The sequence below is a fragment of the Lolium perenne genome, chromosome 1, assembly GCF_019359855.2.
Source record: "Lolium perenne isolate Kyuss_39 chromosome 1, Kyuss_2.0, whole genome shotgun sequence".
Taxonomy (NCBI): Eukaryota; Viridiplantae; Streptophyta; class Magnoliopsida; order Poales; family Poaceae; genus Lolium; species Lolium perenne.
Window position 1 is genome coordinate 20,712,860 of NC_067244.2, and position 21,026 is coordinate 20,733,885.

At 46.1% G+C, this 21,026-nt stretch overlaps 1 protein-coding gene across 1 annotated transcript; it reads left to right on the top strand.

Annotated features, from left to right (window-relative positions):
• The first annotated feature begins 15,446 nt into the window (after positions 1-15,446).
• Positions 15,447-21,020, top strand: LOC127343742 (uncharacterized). Its single transcript, XM_051369925.1, has 3 exons — positions 15,447-15,736; positions 15,880-19,947; positions 20,769-21,020. Exon 2 carries the CDS (start codon positions 15,912-15,914, stop codon positions 19,917-19,919), a length of 4,008 nt encoding a protein of 1,335 aa, XP_051225885.1. The 5' UTR covers positions 15,447-15,736; positions 15,880-15,911; the 3' UTR covers positions 19,920-19,947; positions 20,769-21,020.
• Positions 21,021-21,026: the final 6 nt, after the last annotated feature.

Here is a 21,026-nt window from a genome sequence, read left to right on the forward strand (position 1 = left end):
ATTTTGAATTATATTTATGCCCACTGAATATTGGATACGTATTTATGTTGTTGCAGCTCTAGATGGACCAGAACATGTACAATTCATATGAGATGTCAGGCTTGATAATAAGGTGAGAATTGAGACAATATATATCCCTTGTTATGTTATTTGGTTTCCTTGTTGAAACATCACAGTGAGTTTCCATTCAGGGTGCAAGCAGGTGCGATCTGCAAATGGAGCCCCCTCCAAAATCTTGTATGCAGAGTGTGCTAGATTTTTATGTGGGATTAAGCAAACAATCACTTAGCCCACATCCAAACACACATATCCTGCAAAACGATTGAAACGGGGAACGGTGATGCTCTGCCATGGCTTCCACAATCGGGTCAGTCCAACATTTGCCTTCCCTCTTCTGTCTCTCCTCAACCCCATCCTCCATACTCACCATGTCAGTTCATCAATCGATGATGAACAGTTACATTGGACTATCAGAGCGGTCGAGCGGTGTTGAGGCCCGCAAGGAGAAATCTATCAAAATCATGAACAATAATTCCTTCCTTGCATCTATTTGTATCATTTTTCTGAACTCTCCTATTGATCTTTTTGTTGAATCTGCAATTCTTGGTTGTAGCATGCTGCCAGCACACTACCATGGCCAATGTGTATGTATGCTGCTGGCTAGCAGAATCCTTTAGTTGGGTGCGTGCTATGGAGGCTTATGCGGGCACCGCTTAATTGCAATCAGATTTGGCGTGCTGCTTTAGTGTCCAACTTATCCATCGCTGGCACATGCAGCACATATGCAATATCCCGCATTTTATCCCATTTACACCCTATAGCGTTGGTCTTCTTATATATGCATTGGTTGTGTCGGCTACAAAAAAAACATCAAAACTAGGGTCACCTACTTAATTATCCTCGATTTCTCATATTCTTTTAGATTCTTTTCTCAAGGTGCATGAACTGAACTATTGGTTGGTTTTCCTTTTGGTAAGTAACTATGTGAAGTGTTTTGGCCCGTTGGTGCCGTACAACCCAACTATGTCATTTTTAGGTGCACTATCTTATGGTTTGAACTGCACTTGCCAACTATTTACAAAAACATGTTCTCCTTTTGAAAAAGCAAGCAAGTAATTTGATTAATTGTTAGCATAGTACATACACGTTATTTGGTGTTTGTCAATTTCATTGTACTAAAATTTCAATTTAGCATTTTTCTTGCTCTTTGCATCACATTAAGTTGTTGCGATGTTGACGAGACATGTGTGAATTTCAACTATGTTCACGGGTTAATCATGAAAATCCCATATAAAAATGCATGTTAGTATGATATTTCATCTTCAAAGATAGAGTTGTATCTTATAAGCTTAGAGAATTAGGAGGTTTTACATTTTGAGGAGCTTCATTAGCTATACATTTTCCTAGAACCTAGCTTGTGACTCCGACAATGTACGCTAATGGTTATTTGTTTGTACATTTTTAACAGTTTTCTTAACAATGGGGGCTAAGTGGTTATACTCTGCATCCATGAAAGAGAGCTCGACAATACAAGTTTTCCATAATTTCTTGTGAACTTTACACGACCACACAAGGCCAAGTGGTACGTATGTGAGAGCATCTACGATTGCATTGTGTTTAGGAAAAAAAAAGGAGACAACCTTGGGTGTTAACCACCACTCTTTTGCCAATGTGTTGCATAGTACAAGGATAACAACCCATAATAATCATGCTGAAGTTTGATGACTATATATACCAGCACAAGCGAGATGCATAATCAAGAGGGCGGCGGAAATAAAGGAGAAGCCATGTAGCGAGGAGTAAGGTGGAACCCCTTGATGCATTGTGGTAATTCATGGGAGAAAGAAAACATAAGTTTTTGTTGCAACATTCTTAAGCTAGAGTGTGTGCCAAGGTAGAGTAAAACAACTTTTAGTTGATGTCTCTATGTTTTTGTTGTTCTATGTAAGCGCTTAATCTAATTTCAATTATGCATGAGCAATCTTCTAAAGAAGCAACATCTTCAAAAAAAACTCTACATTTTGCCACACGGGGCCAGTTATAGTTGGAAATAAAATTTATAAACAAGATATATTAAACTTCATGTAGGTTTTAATTACTAATTTGGGACACATATATATAATTTATTCTTACACTATTCTTTGCAGAGAAATATTGACTCCCGCCCTAACAATGGCAAGACAAGCTTGTAAATTGCTTGCTGATGCATATGTTATTTTAAGACGTCTCAAACAATAAGCAAGTGAAATATTACTCAACTATAAAAAGCATTGTTGGGTTGTCTTTAGGATACGAGAGAAGTAAAATCTTAGTTAAAAAGATATAATTGTTGGGTTGTTGCATTTTATACATATGATGTCAGACTATAGCTTTGTGGCTATGTTTTTTTGTAAACATGAATTTTCATGTGTATTATGTTTACATATCTAACTAAAAGATAAATTGTGGGAGCCGTAGCAACGCACGGGCATTCAACTAGTTGGTGTAGTTGGAGAGATGTAGTTGTAATTGAGCTTGGTATGGCGATATCCCCGGAATCCATCGTATCTGTTTTGAAAGCTCCTTATCATTATCATTCTACTATTAAAAAATACTTAGCATATGGACATATTTTTTTACAAAAAGAGTTACATGGGAAAGCCCCAACTCAACATATAATGCTTGGTTTTTTGAAGATGTTTAGAAACTTGGAAAGAAATATTGCAAAGATTTTTTTTTTAAATGTGTGCATTTTTTCGAAAAAGGGCGCTTTATTACTTCATAGTTGACGTAATACACCCGACCTCTGCATAATCAAGATGCACACAGCCGTTCACACACGAGTACACAAGAACAAGTTCAAATAAATAAATAAATATAAATAATATAAAAGCGAAACGCGCATCAAGGTGAAGATGTTGCAATCCTCCGACTATGCAGTCACCCATGTTGGGTAATAAACTCCTTGGCCGAATTCTCCAACCGTGTAGACACCTCCGTAAAGAGGTCTCGGTCCTCCAATCGCTGAAGCGACGACCATGAATGGAGCAAGGCCGTACACCGGTAGATTAGAATTTTTGTCATTAAAAACCTTGTCATTTCTACATAGCCATAGCGACCATATAACGGCAATCGCTCCCACCCTGATAAGGCTCTTATACCTAACCTCAACCCCGTTTAGCCAATTGCCAAAAATATTAGCAATTCTTCGGGGTGGGTATAAGGTAGATCCTATATGAATGATTGACCATATAGCTCTTGCGAATTGACAATGGAAGAAGAGATGTTTTATTGTCTCGTCTTCATGACAGAAGACACATTTCTTACAATCATGCCAGTTTTGCTTTGCAAGGTTATATTTGGTGAGGATAACACCGCGACGTAGGTACCAAGCGAACACATTCGTTTTTCGTGGTATCCTCAACTTCCAAATGTTTTTATTATTCACAACCGGTTGAACAGGTTCAAATAACGCTTCATACATGGATCTTACTGAAAATATACCATTCTTAGTGAGTTGCCAGCGGAAGATATCTTTCCCTTGAACTAGTTGGATTGAACTAGTTGTATTGAAGCTAATCTTTCTAGCAACTCATTCCAAGAGGTTAACCGGGGACCGATTACATCGCGCCTGAATGTCATATTTGGTGGAGAGGTTTCCATCACACTCTGGAGAGTAACATCCTTATGACGTACGATCTTGTATAGAGCTGGATATTGTTCCCGGAGTGTGGTTGCACCCAACCATCTATCCTCCGAACCGTATCTCCGACCCATCTCCAATGGTAAATGACCCATATGGGAAGAAGTGCTTCTTGGTTGCCATAATGCCAGCCCAAAAGTGAGAATCCCCGGGTTTCCAAATTACCTGGGAAATCGCTTTTGAGCCTACATACTTCCTCCTCAACAAGGTCTGCCATACACCATCCTCGGTTAAAAACCTGGCCAACCATTTGCCTAGTAGTGCCTTGTTTTTAACCTCTAAGTCGTGGATACCAAGTCCACCTTGATCTTTAGGATGGCATACCACATTTCATTTTGTCACCCGGTATTTTTTCTTCTCACTATCTCCTTCCCAAAAGAATCTTGATCGGAAATAATCCAATCTGTGAAGAATTCCTTTGTGTAACTGGAAGAACGAAATCATATACAATACCATATTCGTGAGTACTGAATTTATGAGTACTAATCTTCCACCCAGAGATAGTAATTTTCCTTTCCAACTACTAAGTCGCTTATGCGGCCTTTCCTCGACTATTTTCCATTCTGCTAATGTGAGTCTCTGATGGTGAATCGGAATCCCCAAGTAGCTTATTGGAAAACTGCCTAAACCACAACCGAATAACTCGGCATATTGGTTAGCATCGTCTTGGGCCTCACCGAAACAAAAAAAATCACTTTTATGGAAATTAATCTTTAGACCGGAAAGTAACTCGAACGCTGATAAAATTAATTTCAGGTTTCGTGCCTTTTCCAGATCATGATCCATAAAAATAATCGTGTCATCGGCGTACTGCAGAATAGACAGGCCCCCATCAACCAGATGGGGAACCACTCCTTCGATCTGCCCATCTCTCTTAGCACGCTCAATTAATATGGCAAGCATATCCGCCACAATGTTAAATAACATTGGAGATAGGGGATCGCCTTGTCGCAAACCTTTCTTTGTTTGGAAGTAATTGCCCACGTCATCATTAACTTTGATAGCAACACTTCCACCAAAGACAAAGTCATTAATTAAAGCGCGTGTAAGAGTAGGATCTATATCCCTTGTTTTGTGTGTTTGATAACAACACTCGAATAATTCTAACCGTGCACAAAGATTGTCCTTGATAGGTTTGCAAGGTGTACGGTGCCCTCGCTGGACACATTATGATCAGAAGACTGAAGCGTAGTTCTTAGGCTTTCTGGTTTTGTGTGTGTGTCGCGAGGTAACGTGGTAGGAGAGGAAAAGAGGAAAAGCTGTTTTAGCCATAGCGGTACTACCGGTACCAGGAGCGGTAGTACCGGTACCCCTACTGGTACCGCTCCAAGGTACCGCTCTGAGAGTTGCACACGTATTTGCCTCACGGTACAAGTGGCGGTACCTTTTCGGTACCATGAGCGGTAGTATCGCTCGCTAGCGGTAGTACCGCCCACGGTACCGTTCAAGTACCGTAACTCGTTACGGTAGTACCACTCCAGTACCGCTTTGAGTCCAGTAAGGTCTGGACCCTATTGCGGTACCTCAAGCGGTACCGCGAGCGGTAGTACCGCTCTGTGTCCACGTGGACAAGTTCTGTGGGGATTCGAACTCAGAGCGGTAGTACCACTTCCCAAAAGCGGTAGTACCGCTTAGGCAAAAGCAGCACATAACGGTTCGATTTGGAGGGACCTATATAAAGGCCCCTTCTTCTCCAGCTCGTTTTTAGCTCTTCTCTCTCTCTCCTCCATTGTTGCTGAGCTCAAAGTGAGGGGATCTCCCCATCCATCCAACCAATCTTGTTCATACTTTGAGGAGTGGTGTAGGAGACCCCGATCTATCATTCTACCGAGAGAAAGTTCGCCAATTCGTGGTACTCCTTAGTGGATCTTGGTGGTAGGGTTCCTATGGTGGGACATTGGAGATGTGCAGCTATGGAGGCTAGCTTGGTGATGTACTAGCTCCATAGGATGTTGGGAGCATCCTTGTGTGTGGAGCTCGCCCCAACCTTGTGAAGGAATCACCGCCTTGACCGGTGCCTTAGTGGAGAAGGAGGAGCACCTTCGTGGAGCTCTCTCGAGGAAGAAGGTGATGCCTTCCTTCGTGGTGTGGCCGTCTAGTCTCTTGTGTGAGACTAGCACCTCCTCAACGCAGACGTACTTCCTATTGTGGAAGGAACTGCGGGAAATAAACCTCGCCTCGTCTCCGCGCCCCCCGGTTGTCTCGCTCCTTACTCTTACTATCTTGTTGATTCCTTTGCTTGTTTCACTTGTTCTAGGATCATTGTAGGAACACCGCTATCGCTAAAGCTCTCACCTTTATCTTCTGTTCCACTAAAAATTGAAAGAGGCTAAAACATGTCGTAGCGCCATTCACCCCCCATCTTGTTCGCTACGATCCATTCAAGTGGTATCAGAGAAAGGTTTTCTTGCTCGGGCTTTACCGCCTAAGAAATGGCCGAACAAGAGGTGGTTGTGAACGGAGTCCTTCCCCGTGAGCAATCATCTCCATCATCAATCGCCAATAATGCTCCGGCTACTTTGGATGACCTCAAGAAATTGGAGTCATCCATTGTATCTCAAATGAAGGCTATGATGATGGAGTTGATTACTCGAAAACCAAACCCCATCATAGATACTAAGAGACGTGTCGATGTTTCCCCACCACAAGTTAACACTTTTCCTCTTGTTGGATTTGTTGAGCAATCGACAAAGCCACCTCGGGAAAAGGATCTTGAGGAGGTTGACACCTTATCAAAAGGGAAGGATGAATCTCCGGTTGCGGGACAATTAAGAGATAATCATGCGGTGTCTTCACCAAGTGATTATGCCGTAAATGTCCCAATACCCATGCCATGCATTTTTCCTCATGGTTCACCACCACTACTTGAATCTAATAGCTTTGGTGATTGGAAATTCTTAATGCGTTCTCATGTGCGCAGCACTTCTACCGAGCTTTGGCGTATCATTGAAGAGGGATATTCACCACAAGACCCAATGAACTTGACAAGAAGGGAAGTGGTGGACGACCAACTCAACGCCACCGCCATCAACATGATTCACTTGGCCATTACTCCCAAGGACCGACGCTCATATCCGCTCGCTCAAGACCGCCAAGGAATCTTGGGACGAACTTTACAAGCTCTTCCTTGGAAATGGGAGCATCCAATTCTCTCGTTTTAATGAAGTGAACAACATGGCCAACGACTTCGTCATGGAAGAGGGAGAATCGCCCGAAGAGATGTACCGGCGCCTTATTGCTCTCGCCGTGCAAATGCGAGATCTTGGAGCGATGTTTGTGGATGACCCTTGGATCAAGAAAAAGTTCTACAATGCTCTCCTTCCTTGGAGTGGAAACAAGAAACGAAGCTCAAGACCAAGAAGCTCTTGCTACAATTGTGGCGACAAAAGTCACTTCGTTGCAGATTGTATCTACGAGAGAAGGGACGTTAATGGTGGATACCTCATTCGTAAGAGCAAGTTTAGATCTCTCCCCAAAGGGCTCTCCAAGCTATCCTTCAACAACGACGACACCAAGATCTCCTCCACCGAGAAGCCTAGAACTAACATGCTAGGAGATCGAGACCATATGATGGAAAAGGAAAGGCTTGAAAAGAAGGAGGAATTAGAACTTATCTCTCTCACCCAAGCTTACGAGGAAGAAGCGTGCATGCGTATGACTCTTGAAGCTAGTGCTCATATTCTTGAAGACTTCAACAATTCTCTCATCTCCCAACTCATCAAGGACCGAGATTATGCTCTTGGTTGGGTGGACAAGCTCAAGGCAAAGAAGTGTTATCTCATCACGTTCACAACAAACCAATCTAGGCGCATCGCCACCCCTTGTTTCGAGGGTTTCTTCCGGGTAAGCACCATGCTGCCTAGATCGCAACTCGCGATCTAGGCAGTATTGAGTTTATTCGTTGTTCATGCGTTGCTCGTGCTGAAGCCTTGTTGATGGCGAGCAACGTAGTTATCATAGATGTGTTAGGGTTAGCATCGTTTTGTCTTGATGTACGCGTTTATCTATGCTACTCCTGGATATCTAGCCGCCCTTGTACCTATCTTAGGTGCAAGGGTGGCACCTTGCTTGATCTTTGTTAGTAGATCCGATCCGTTATGATTGCTCCTTGTTCTTCAAGGATTAGTTTGATATCTACATAGTTAGGCCTTGCAAACGGGTTGAATGATCCAGTAGCACGTAAGGTATAGTTTGCTAATCCTAGAGAGGATGTTCCGGGAATCAACTCCACGTTGGTTTTTAGGCCTTGTCTATGGTTGGTTTATTATCATCTTTCGTGTCTGCCAGGCTCAATTACGTGTAGGATGTTCCGGTTATGTGGTGAAAACCCTAGATCGTCGTAGATCGTTTTAACTTAATATTGATCAAGCAGGACCACCATGTTGCAACCTTTGCCAAGAAGAAAGAAGATGAAGGTCCTAATTCATGTTGTGACAAGCTCCTTGACGAAGTTTGCTTCTTGAGAAGACACAATGCAAAATTCTTGGAAGTCATCTCAACTCAAGAGAAGGCCTTGGATGAATACTATCGCTTGAGTAAAGAGAAGGTGCAATGTTGTGATCACGAAGAAGAGATTGCCACTCTAAAGAAACACAAGGCCAAGCTATTTGAAGTGAATGAGAGGCAAAATGAATCCTTGTTGGAGTGGATCCGTTTGAGAAAGGAAAATGTCACTTGTTGTAACCATGAGGATGAAATTGCGTATCTAAAGAGAAGCAAGGACAAACTTATGGTGATCAAGCTTATGCAAGATGAAGCCTTAAAAGAATACCGACTCTCAATCAAGGATCACACTTGTTGTAATCATGAAGACGGCATTGCCACTTTGGAGAGACACAAGCGTTTACTCTTGAGAAGAAATTCTCTTCTTGAGGAAGCTCTATCGGATCATGAAGATGAAGTTAACCACTTGAAGTCCAAGATTGAGAGTCTCCAAGTCCAAATCCAATTCTTGGAAGGTGTCATTGAAGCCTATGAGGACTTATGCAATGAAGGAGAAGTGGCAATCATGCCAAAGAAGATCGAGAGAGGAAGAAGGATCAATGAAAAGAAGAATGTGAAGATAGGGACCATTGAAAAATGGGCTCCTATTTCCAAGTCTTGATCCATGAAGGACCTTGCTTTCGGAGGTGCTTATTGGGTGGTTAATCTTGAAGCCACAAGTCTTATGTCCGGAAGCAAGGAATTCGTTGTCGTCATCAAGTCACTTATCTCTATCATTCTCATGACGACAACACAAGCAAGCTTAAAGGTATTGGAGCCTTGACGAGGTTGTGATCAAGTCCTACCTTGTCAAGACTCTTGCATATGTTCTCTTTGTTCATTGCTTTACACTCTTGGGTCTTTGTACCTACTATTATGAACATGTAGTGGTTCTCTTGTGGAGCTAGTCTCTTCAAGAGGCCACGGTCTAGGACTAATGGAATTTGCTTCTTTGTGTAGAGATCGTGTTTTGTAGGAATTGTGTTGAAGGAAATGAACCATGATGAAGTTTCTCAAACAATTTCAATACAAATTCTATGACATAATTCTTGCAAGAAGAAGCAACAATAGAATGGAGTTTATGCTCAAGATCTTGGATGTCTTCATTGGCAAAGAAGGAATCCACTATATACTCCTAGCCATACTCTTACCCTAACCTCATGGGGTTGCCGGAAGTGAGAAACAAACCTAAGAAGACACTCAAACATGATGATGGAGTATGAGTCTATTGTGTGGTTTGTGGTATTGAGTGATGAGACCTTTCGATGGATATGATAGTTCTTTGGAGGAGGCGAAGTGCTTATTGTGAGAAAGGAGATGCAATTCCCCCGGTTACCATAGGAAGGATGGGTGTTGGCACTCGCCGATCTCAAAAGATACCTTCTATGAGTGTCGGGGAAGGACGAAGTTCCACCTATGTGGAGCCATCTACACCACAAGGCCAAGTCTCTTCCATTAGACAACCAAGTGCTAGATCATCTCTTCCACAACCTCAAGTTCGGCATCAACAACAATGGGGTCATGGCGAGGACCTAAATCATGTTTAAGATCAAGGGACCTCACACGAATCTATCCTTTTGGTCCATTCTCGCCGGGGGTGCTAAAGCGTCAAGACTCTTTCATAACTCAAGCAAAGTACAAGACATACTCAAGAGCAAGATATGAGGGGGTCCAACGGTATAGCAACCCCAAGTATCAATTCTTCCCTTATGAGTCCAACAAGACAATGGACTCGCTCTCTACCGATAATCGTCAAGGTTTGCTTCTCTACCTTTGTGCTTCTCATCCGGACATTGTGTCAAAAGTGGGTACTTATACCACTCTTGTGCTATATGTCTAGATGTAAAGCACGCATGAACATAGGGGGAGTGCGGTTTAAACTTATTGAGCTATCCCTCCCCCCATATTGCATAAAGAAACCCAAAGCATATGCTATTTGTCAATTAAGTGACTATGAGCTTCATGTTGAGTTGTAGCCGTGAGTCCTAGGTACTTCTACGCGACTTCACACTACCAAACTCTTACACGGTGGCTTCGGCCACCAACCTCCTCCTTGAGGAGCTTTTTGTTCTTTTGTTTTCTTTTCTCTTTTTGTTTTTTGTATTTCGTTTCTTCTTTTCTCTTTGTTTCTTCATGGGAGATTCACCCAACCTTGGCTTTTCTTGCATTGACTCTTGCAAGCTTGGTTGGGTAGTACCTTAACAGTTCCGTCATCTAATCCTAAGCCATTATCTATCTCTCGAGCCAACTCAGTCTAAAAGCACAAGTCTACACCAAAATCTGAGTGTCTTCGAGTTTGGAGGCCGGTACTACCGGATCCCAGGCCGGTACTACCGTTTTGGGGCAGTTCTGACGAAACTGAACGTTATCCCCAGAACGGTACTACCGCCCTAGGTACCGGGTAAGTACCGGTAAGCGGTACTACCACTTTTACGAGCGGTACTACCGCTTGCTCTTTTGACTTAAGGTACCGGGCAAGTCGTTTTTCCCCAAATCACCACAAACCCCTGCCCACCTCGAGTCAAAGGAGCCCCCAAACTCAAGACCTCGAGGAGACCGGCCCCGATCTCCTCCTCCAGCCGCCGCCGACCAAATCTCCTCCGTGGAGAAGCTTCCCCACCCTCTTCTCCACCATGTCCTTCGGTATGAACCCTAATCTCTCTCTCTCTAGGGTGTGTTGAACTCCCTAGATGCATAGGCTAGGGTTTGATGGAGGTTTGCGGTGGAGAAGCCCTCTTGGAAGCTCCACATGGGCGGGGATACTAGCTAGCAACAATGTGTGACACTATGAACTACTTTGCCATGTCCTCAATCTCGATCTAGATGTGCTGAGCTTGAGCGGTAGTACCGCTCGTTCACGGGCGGTACTACCGGTCCAAGCGGTACTACCGGTTCGAAATTGCGGTACTACCGCTTTGGCTAGTTTCACCAATGTTGCTTGTTAGTGTCCTCTTTGATCTTTAAATTCGTGGCTTGTGCACTTATCCCCTATTCCCTCCCAAACCTTTGCTGTTCACAGGACCATCTAGGCACCGTGGTGGTGGCAAGGTCAAGCCACCCTCTCGTCGTCATCGAGATGAAGACGAGCAAGAGGAGATCATCCCAACGAGAACCACCAAGCGACAGAGGGATGCAGCAGCTGGTGTAAGGGGCCCTCAAAGATCGATGATTGACATCAAGAAGGGCCAGTTCATGGAAGTACGAGGGGCCAATCCTTATTTGCTACCAAGAAATGCTCGTCAATGCCCCAATCACTATTTTCATCATGTCAACCAAGAGAGGATCTACAATGAGGTCTATGGGGCCAAGGAGTTCAAGTGTTGCCCCCAATACTCCATCAGTATGGACAAGCTCAACTCCAACCTCGAGTACTTTGGAGAAGCGCTTTGAGATATGTGATGAACAAGGACTTACACCTCTGATGACCTTCTCTCACAACTTCTCGAAGGAAGTGATATGCCAATTCTATGCCACGGCTGTGTTTCTTGAGGATGAAGGAGGCTTCCGCTCCTTGAAGTGGATGACAAGGGAACATGTGATGGAGGCCACGTGGGAGGAGTTTGCTAGATGCATTGGTTATGAGCTCCCCGGCGATGACTCAAACACCTTCCGGATTCATCTCCAAGCCAAGCCAATGGCCAAGGAGAAAATGGCCGATCTCTATATTCGAGGGAGGATGTTGTGTGGAAGCACCAAAGGCCTCCTACCTGTCTACGACATCATGAACCTCATCTACCGCAGCACCATCAACCCCAAGCACACCAACCATGATGAAGTGCATGGGTTCCTTGTGAACCTTCTTGTGCGCACTCATGAGATGAGGGGCAGCGGCAGGCAACTGGACGTCATGGACTACATTTGGCATGAGATGCGTGACTGTGCGTTTCTTCGCAAGCTTCCTCAATATGCACCCTACCTCATGAGGCTCATTTGTCTCAAGTGGGATCGAGAGGGCCGTGGAGATCTTCTTCAGCAATGCCGCCCCAACATCACTATCCACAAGGAGAAGAGTCCTCTTGTCAAGCACCATGACCTTCCAAGGTACGGCAAGGGGGCTCCCAAGGACAAGGACGAAGAATCCGATAGTGATGACTCCGACTACGTGCCCAACTCCGTCAAGACCAAGGGTCTCTTCGCCAAGCTCACCGCTCGCCTCAAGAAGTCCTTTTGCTTCAAGAGGGACCTTGACGATAGGATGTATCAAGCTCACCATGACAACAAGAAGATCCGCCAACGCCAAAAGGCGATGATGAGGCATATGCAGCTTCCTGTCTCCGAGGGCTCCGAGGACAACATCACTCCTCCCGGTGAGTGGAAGTCCAAGCTTACTTGGTCAAGTTCCGAGGACTCCATCCCCGAGCACATTGTTCGTCCCTCTCCACCACCTCATGGCAAGGGTCTTGCCCAAGATGAAGATGACGATGATGAAGACGAAGATGAAGAGGAGGAAGATGTCGAGGACGAGGACGATGAGGATGAAGATGACGACGACGAGGATGATGATGACGAGTGATCCCCTTGGGGCGCTAGTATGCTCCTTCTCCCTTTTTGGTGTCTCGATGCCAAAGGGGGAGAAGTTGATCTATTAGGACGGGAATTTGCATGGGGATGCCAAGGGCTTGGTGCTTCTTTTTGGTTCTTTCGGCCTTGGCATCAAATCTTCCCCTAGTTATTTGGAACTTTATTCGTATGTGTGCTTGCTACTCTATTTGTGGATCTCCCGATGCCCCGGTTTGTATTAAGACTTAATCATTCGTAGCTTAATGGTCTTCACTATTTATCCTTTGATTGGCTACATCAATCATATGGAGGCTCTTATTATTATGAGTTTGGGTTTTTCTCAAGGCTAAGGTATGAAAAGTTTCACCCAAACTCCCCTATATGCACTTATACTTGCTTCCATAGTGTGCTTGTGCTATATGATCTTGTCATATGTTCTTCTTAGCACTTGTGCTTGGTTTGTAGAATCTAGGGGGAGTTTCTCTCTAGGATGTGTGCATTTGTATACCAATGCATATTCTAAATATGCACACATCTAGGGGGAGCTTCGTCTACTCTTGCAAACCAAATACCTTATCATAATATCATATGAGTTATTGCAAATTCGTGTGTTGTCATCAAACACCAAAAAGGGGGAGATTGTAAGAGCAAGATCTATATCCCTTGTTTTGTGTGTTTGATAACAACACTCGAATAATTCTAACCGTGCACAAAGATTGTCCTTGATAGGTTTGCAAGGTGTACGGTGCCCTCGCTGGACACATTATGATCAGAAGACTGAAGCGTAGTTCTTAGGCTTTCTGGTTTTGTGTGTGTGTCGCGAGGTAACGTGGTAGGAGAGGAAAAGAGGAAAAAGCTGTTTTAGCCATAGCGGTACTACCGGTACCAGGAGCGGTAGTACCGCTACCCCTACTGGTACCGCTCTGAGGTACCGCTCTGAGAGTTGCACACGTATTTGCCTCACAGTACAACTGGAGGTACCTTTGCGGTACCATGAGCGGTAGTACCGCTCGCTAGCGGTAGTACCGCCCACGGTACCGTTCAAGTACCGTAACTCGTTACGGTAGTACCGCTCCAGTACCGCTCCAGTACCGCTTTGAGTCCAGTAAGGTATGGACCCTATTGCGGTACCTCAAGCGGTACCGCGAGCGGTAGTACCGCTCTGTGTCCACGTGGACAAGTTCTGTGGGGATTCGAACTCAGAGCGGTAGTACCGCTTCCCAAAAGCGGTAGTACCGCTTAGGCACAAACAACACATAACGGTTGGATTTGGAGGGACCTATATAAAAGCCCCTTCTTCTCCAGCTCATTTTTAGCTCTTCTCTCTCTCTCTCTCTCTCTCTTCTTCTTCATTGTTGCTGAGCTCAAAGTGAGGGGATCTCCCCATCCATCCAACCAATCTTGCTCATACTTTGAGGAGTGGTGGAGGAGACCCCGATCTATCATTCTACCGAGAGAAAGTTCGCCAATTCGTGGTACTCCTTAGTGGATCTTGGTGGTAGGGTTCCTATGGTGGGACACTGGAGATGTGCAGCTATGGAGGCTAGCTTGGTGATGTACTAGCTCCATAGGGTGTTGGGAGCATCCTTGTGTGTGGAGCTCGCCCCAACCTTGTGAAGGAATCACCGCCTCGACCGGTGCCTTAGTGGAGAAGGGGGAGCACCTTCGTGGAGCTCTCTTGAGGAAGAAGGTGATGCCTTCCTTGGTGGTGTGGCCGTCTAGTCTCTTGTGTGAGACTAGCACCTCCTCAACGCAGACATACTTCCTATTGTGGAAGGAACTGCGGGAAACAAACCTCGCCTCGTCTCCACGCCCCCCGGTTGTCTCGCTCCTTACTCTTACTATCTTGTTGATTCCTTTGCTTGTTGCACTTGTTCTAGGATCATTATAGGAACACTGCTATCGCTAAAGCTCTCACCTTTATCTTCCGTTGCACTAAAAATTGAAAGAGGCTAAAACTTGTCATAGCGCCATTCACCCCCCTCTTGTTCGCTACGATCCATTCAGCGCGCCATTCAGGAGAAAAGCCTTTCATCCGAAGAATTTGTTGTAAGAAGGACCATTTGACCTTATCGTAAGCTTTTTCAAAGTTGATCTTGAGGATAACCTCATTCAACTTTTTTCGGTGCATCCCATGTACTGTTTCATGCAGAGTAACCACACCATCTAGGATGTATCGACCTTGCATGAACGCAGTCTGAGTTGGTCGCACCACATGATCATCCACCGAATTTAGTCTAATAGTAGCTACTTTAGTGAAGATTTTAAAACTGACATTAAGGAGACAAATTGGTCTAAATTGTTGTATTCGTTCAGCATCGTTAACCTTAGGGAGCAAGATGATCTCCCCAAAATTAATACGGAACAATTCTAATTATCCTGCGTGTAGTTCTTCAAACAATTCCAGGAGGTCTTTGTTGATCCGCAAGGGGGAACGGATTGGTTATCCAGATTTTGAGAACATGCATTCTTGGGTCTAGATTGACATCTCTTTGTAGGTAGGAAGAAGAAGGTTGAGTTTCTTCGTGCCATACAACTTGGAGCTTTTTTCCTTTCTCTTATATAAAGTTATTATCAAAACAACTTGCCAGTCTACAGACAACAGAAGAATCCATGAAAAATCGAGACGTTTTCCAAAGACTTTGGACACCAGCAGGTGCTGCTAGTGTAGTGAATTTCCTGCAAATCCCCTGGTTAAGTTCCCGCGCAAAACGAGAAACCCATCAGCCCCACCCGTCAGAGTAGTCGGGCCCACCACTGTCTTTCCCCTTCCTTCTCATCGCCTTCGTCCTCGCCTCTCTCTCTTTCTCCCTCTTCCGCCTCCGTCTCCTCCTCCCTCCCCATCCAATTCCCCATCCCATCTCCACTACACTTTTGCGGCCTGCCCCCTGGCCTCCTCCGTATTCCCAGCCACCACCACGCCATCTCCCCCGGATCCGACGGCCGCCACGCCCCCGTCGTCTTCCCCGCCCCACCCCACCCCACCCACTATTTATCCTCCCACCCACGCGCCACTCCCCATCGCCGCCCAAGCTAGGGTTAGGGTTCCTCCTCCGCGCCGCCGCGATTCCGGTGAGATTCTTGCCCCGCCGCCTCTCTCTTTTTCTTTTCTTTCCGATTCTTCCGGCTTGTCCTGCGCTGGAGTTGCCGTGGAGTTGGATTTCGCTAGGGTTTTAACCGCCGCGAATCTTTCTTTCTTTCCCCCCTCTACCCAGGTCCGTTCTTGCTGCGCGGCGACCAGGCGGCCATGGCGATCGTCAATTTCAGCGGCGCCAGGGTGCATCGGCCGGACGGCGCCGGGGGGGAGGACGGCGCCTCCCCGGACGCCACGGAGGACGAGGAGGAACAGCAATCCCCCGCCACGGCCTCATCCGACCCGGACTCCCGCCACTCCTTCTCCGCCGACGAGAACGGCGCGCATGACGATCCAGCGGAGGAGGACGACTCCGGGATGGGTTCCGACGAGCTGGAGCTGACTCAGCTCGGCGACGCGGGGGCGGAGATGAGCCAGGTCGACGACCAGAGCCTCCCCGTCCCGCTCGACCTCCTCGACCTCCCCGACCTCGCGCCCATCCTCTCCCTCGACGCCTGGAACACCCTCCTCTCGGATCACGACCGGCTGCGCCTCGCCGCCCTCCTGCCCGACCTCGACCGGGACGCCTTCGCGCGCACGCTGGTCGAGCTCCTATCAGGCGCCAACTTCCACTTCGGGAGCCCGCTGGCCGCGCTGCTCGACCGGCTCAAGGGCGGCCTCTGCGACCCCCGGGTCGCGCTCTACCGCCGCGGCGCGCGCTTCGCGGAGCGGCGGAAGCATTACTACCGCCTGCAGGGGTACCACAACTCCATGGTGCGCGGGTTGTGGGAGGCCCGGGACTGCTGGAAGGGCTGCCAGGGGTTCGGGCTCGACGAGAGGATCAGGGCGCTGGACGCCATGAGGGCCAAGCGCAAGCAGAAAGCTGCCCGGGCTGTGTCCGAGACCGACTCCGAGACAGAGCGGTTCTTGGCGCGGCCGAAGACGGATAAGAAGAAGGCTGGGAAGGAGAGGTCCAAAGGCCTGCTGCGGCTGGGCGGTGGGTCAAAAGGTTTGGGGGGTGAGGAGTACAGCGGCGGAGCGGCTGGCCGTGATTTCTCCGATCATTCTCGTCAAGATAACGCCTACGCGTATGATACCGGAGTCATGCATAGAGGTGGGAAGCCGCGCAGGAGCGTAGACGGCCTCGATTCAGAGGACCTGGGGGGATACGACAGGGATTTGCCAAGGGTCCGGTCTCAGAAGCCGCTGGTGAAGCCGGTGAAGAAGAAGGAGTTCGCTTCAGCCTATGATACCAACCCTTACGCAAAGAGCTACCGTGACAACCATACCGGTTCTTACTACCATGGCAGGAATGCAGCTGGTAACCAGCCAGTTACCTTGGCAGCATCGTTTGAGCCTCCGTACTCCGAGGCCGCAAGGAGTGCAAAGTACGCGGAGAGAGATCGGATATATGGTGGAAATAGTTTCCACAGTAATAGAGCTCTCAAGGGAGATGAGATGGATTGGCCAGCTGCCAGTCCTGCTGATAGCTTAAATGACTGGCAGAGAGGGCAGCCTGCGGGTGACTACAGGAGCAGGGTACCTCAGGTTGGTCATGGTGGGAAGGTCAAGTCCTATAGAAATACCGAGCAGCAGATGAATGGTGCGCATTCTGGGTCTGATCCTAGAGACAGGGTATCACAGGGGAAGATTAAAGTTAAACCCAGTAGTAGCCAGCATGGTAGGATTGGCCAGAAGGACTCCAGGAGCAGAGCTGCATATGTTCAGAGTGAGGAGACAGAATCCGATTCATCAGAACAGCTTGAAGATGGGGCGGACATGAATCCTGCCGAACAACAGCCGGAACTTAGATATTCTGAGCTTCATAGACCAGCATATGGTGCCAAAAAGTCAAACAAACATGGGAAAACAGCCAGAACGATTTATCCCGCTGCTCCTGCAGAATTCGAACCCTACCACACTCAGGGCAGAGCGGGGCAGAGAGGAAAGATTACAGAGCCTGATTACTTGCGCGATGTACATGTGGAGGTGGCGGAACAGATTAGTGAGGTGATGAGACCTCCAGCAGCAAGGAGCGAGAGAAAGCGCAAAGGCGTGTCAAATCTGGACATGCATGGCTATGACAACTCTGAATTGCATGATAGCAACGAAAAAGCCAATGAATCATTCAGGTCACCAGAGAGTATGAGGCTGGCCAGTAGAGCAGGCTATGAAGTCCAAGATTCTAATGGCGACTTTGATGGTTCTGAAAGAGTGAACGTGCCTCTAGCAAGTTGCAGCTCTGGGTCCAAAAGGCAAAAAGGAAGAGTTGAGGTTACAAGCCTAGATGAGCATGGTGACTATTCACCATCTGATCCAAAGGCTGCGGAGATCAGTGGCAGCTTGAAGAAGAAAAGTAAAAAGAAGACAGATACTGTTACAGATGCAACTATTGTAGCGGAACCAGCTCCGGTCGTGCCAGAAGTTATTGTGGTGCCAGTAGAACCCGAGAAGCCTAAGAAGAAGTATGTACCAATTACACCAACTATCCATACCGGGTTTTCTTTCTCCGTAGTACATCTTCTAACCGCTGTTAAGAAGGCTATGGTCACTCCTACTGAGGATACTCCAGTGGCACCTATGGTCACACCTACTGAGGTTCCTCCAGTGGCAGCTACGGTCACTCCTACTGAGGCTCCTCCAGTGGCAGCTATGGTCACTCCTACTGAGGCTCCTCCAGTGGCAGCTATGGTCACTCCTACTGAGGTTTCTCCAGCGGCAGCGAAGCAACCTGATGGGGAGGAGAGCAGAAAATGGTTCAATAGTGAAGAACCTAGCAAAACGCCTCAAGAGCCAACTGTAACAGAGCAAGCACAGCAGGCTAATGAGATTGGAGATACCAGTGCTGCAGAGCAGACTGCGCCGAGCAATTCGCCGGCAGTAACTGTTCAAGAGCTTGTTAATCGGATCAAAACAAATCCTGGAGATCCCAACATACTTGAAACACAGGAGCCCCTTCAGGATTTAGTTAGAGGAGTGCTCAAAATACTGTCATCTAGAACAGCTCCTCTAGGTGCAAAGGGCTGGAAATCATTAGTTTCCTATGACAAGTCAAACAAAAGCTGGTTCTGGGTTGGTCCACTGCCTTCTGGTACTTCATATAGTGACCCTAACGAAGAAACTTCTGCTGAAGCATGGGGTATACCACACAAGATGCTTGTGAAGTTGGTTGATGCATTTGCTAATTGGCTGAAAAGTGGTCAGGAAACCCTCAAGCAAATAGGATCCATGCCACCACCTCCAGCACCAAATCCTGCAAATTTGGATTTGAAGGAAAGATTCAAGGACCTTAGGGCCCAGAAAAGTCTGAACACAATTAGCCCAAGCTCTGACGAAGCAAGAGCATATTTCCAGCGTGAGGAATTTTTGAGATACTCGATTCCTGATAGAGCATTTTGCTATACTGCTGCTGATGGAGAGAAATCTATAGTTGCTCCTTTGAGAAGGGGAGGCGGGAAGCCCACAGCAAAAGCTAGGGGACATCCCATGCTCTTACCTGATCGCCCTCCGCATGTCACTATTCTCTGTCTTGTAAGAGATGCTGCTTCTAGGTTGCCTGGAAGAACTGGAACGAGAGCTGATGTCTGCACACTTCTCAAAGATTCGCAGTACCTAAATCACGCAGAATCTAATAAAGAGCCTGCTGTTAATCAAGTTGTTAGTGGTGCTCTTGATCGCTTGCATTATGAGCGTGATCCTTGTGTGCTGTATGATAATGACAAAAAATTGTGGACCTATCTGCACAGGGGTAGAGAGGAGGAAGATTTTGAGGATGACGGCACATCATCTACAAAAAAATGGAAGAGACCAAGGAAAGATTCTTTAGATCCTTCAGAGGCTGGTGCAGGAAACGATGACCTTGAGGATGATGGCACCCCTAATGCGAAAAAGCAAAAGAAAGATGATGCAGAACCTACAGCATCAGGAGAAGATAAGGATGGTGCGGATCTTGTAATTCTGGATCCATCTAACGGTGGGTTGGAAGGTGACTTTGATCTTGATGTTATTCTGTCATCAACAAATAACGAAGAAACAGGCAAGCCAGATATTGGTATTTCCAGACCTTCAATAGGTGCAACAGCAGGCAACACAGCTAATGACAATTCCGCAAGAATCCCAGAACAGTTTTACAGTATGGCACTCCCTGTGGACTCCACCAGCAAGGAGTTTAATAATGCTTAGCAAGACATATGTTGGAGCACCAGATTAGGTAATTGCTGCACAAACTGAATAATTTTTATATTCTGCTACTTTTATGAGCAATTATTTTATTTCTTAGTGTTATGTCATCTTTGTTTTTAATCCTATTATAATATGGATTAAAAACTGCTAGCTGATAGTTTGTTGTATAAACCTGCTGATTTACGTAAGTTTGAGTTGTCTTACCCCAAAACTGTGTATCTTTGCCTTCTGCTGGAGCATAGTTTCAGCTGTAGTTGTAATGTACTGCTTCAGCATAGTTTCAGCATAGTTTCATCTATGACTCACATGCTGTGTTTTACTCGTAATTTTCTTATTTGTTTCTTACTCCACAATGATCATCAGCCTGTAGCTTCCCTTCCTAGGAAAAGATGACATGTAGGTCTATTTGCTAAGGCTGATCAAGTATTCAAGTCACTTGTGGGGAATTCTGGGCTTGAGTTTGTCACTTTGTCTGTGAAAGTTGTATTCTAATTTGCAATTATTAGTCATTGCCAAATATCTTATGTCTCTAGTTCATCATTAGGAGGGTTTTGCTTAGAACAGTTTCATAAGCACCTTATGCTGCAGTATGTATATATACCCGAGGTATATACTGGTTTCAGAAAATTAAAATATCTTGTGTAACTAGATTTTGATTTTCTGATTGTAGCCTGTCCAAACTATGCTGATTGTGATCTGAATAGAATGCTTTTTTTTTTTTAGTTCCTTCACTGTCTCAGTAGACTCTTAGAAACATCCCGCACTTTCTGAGTAACTTTTAGTCTAAATCCTCCTGTTCCTGCATCCACAATCCTGATGCTGATGATTTCTTATTGTTTTGCTTTGTAGGGTATCAAGCCGCAGCCACTTAAGTCAGGCCTTCCACTCAACAGAGTATTTTGCAGCGGAAATAGTTTTTGTTGTTTTGCCCTTGTACTTGTACATTCTTGTCAAGAAACAGAGGCTTTTATAGTTTTTCTCCTAGTGGCTTTGTGCAGTTCTCTTCTAAATTTGTTACATCAATACATGTTTATGTAACTATGTTTACATTCATATTTGGATCCCAGCCAGCAAGATCCTGTGGCACTTGACCTAACGACAGTTCAG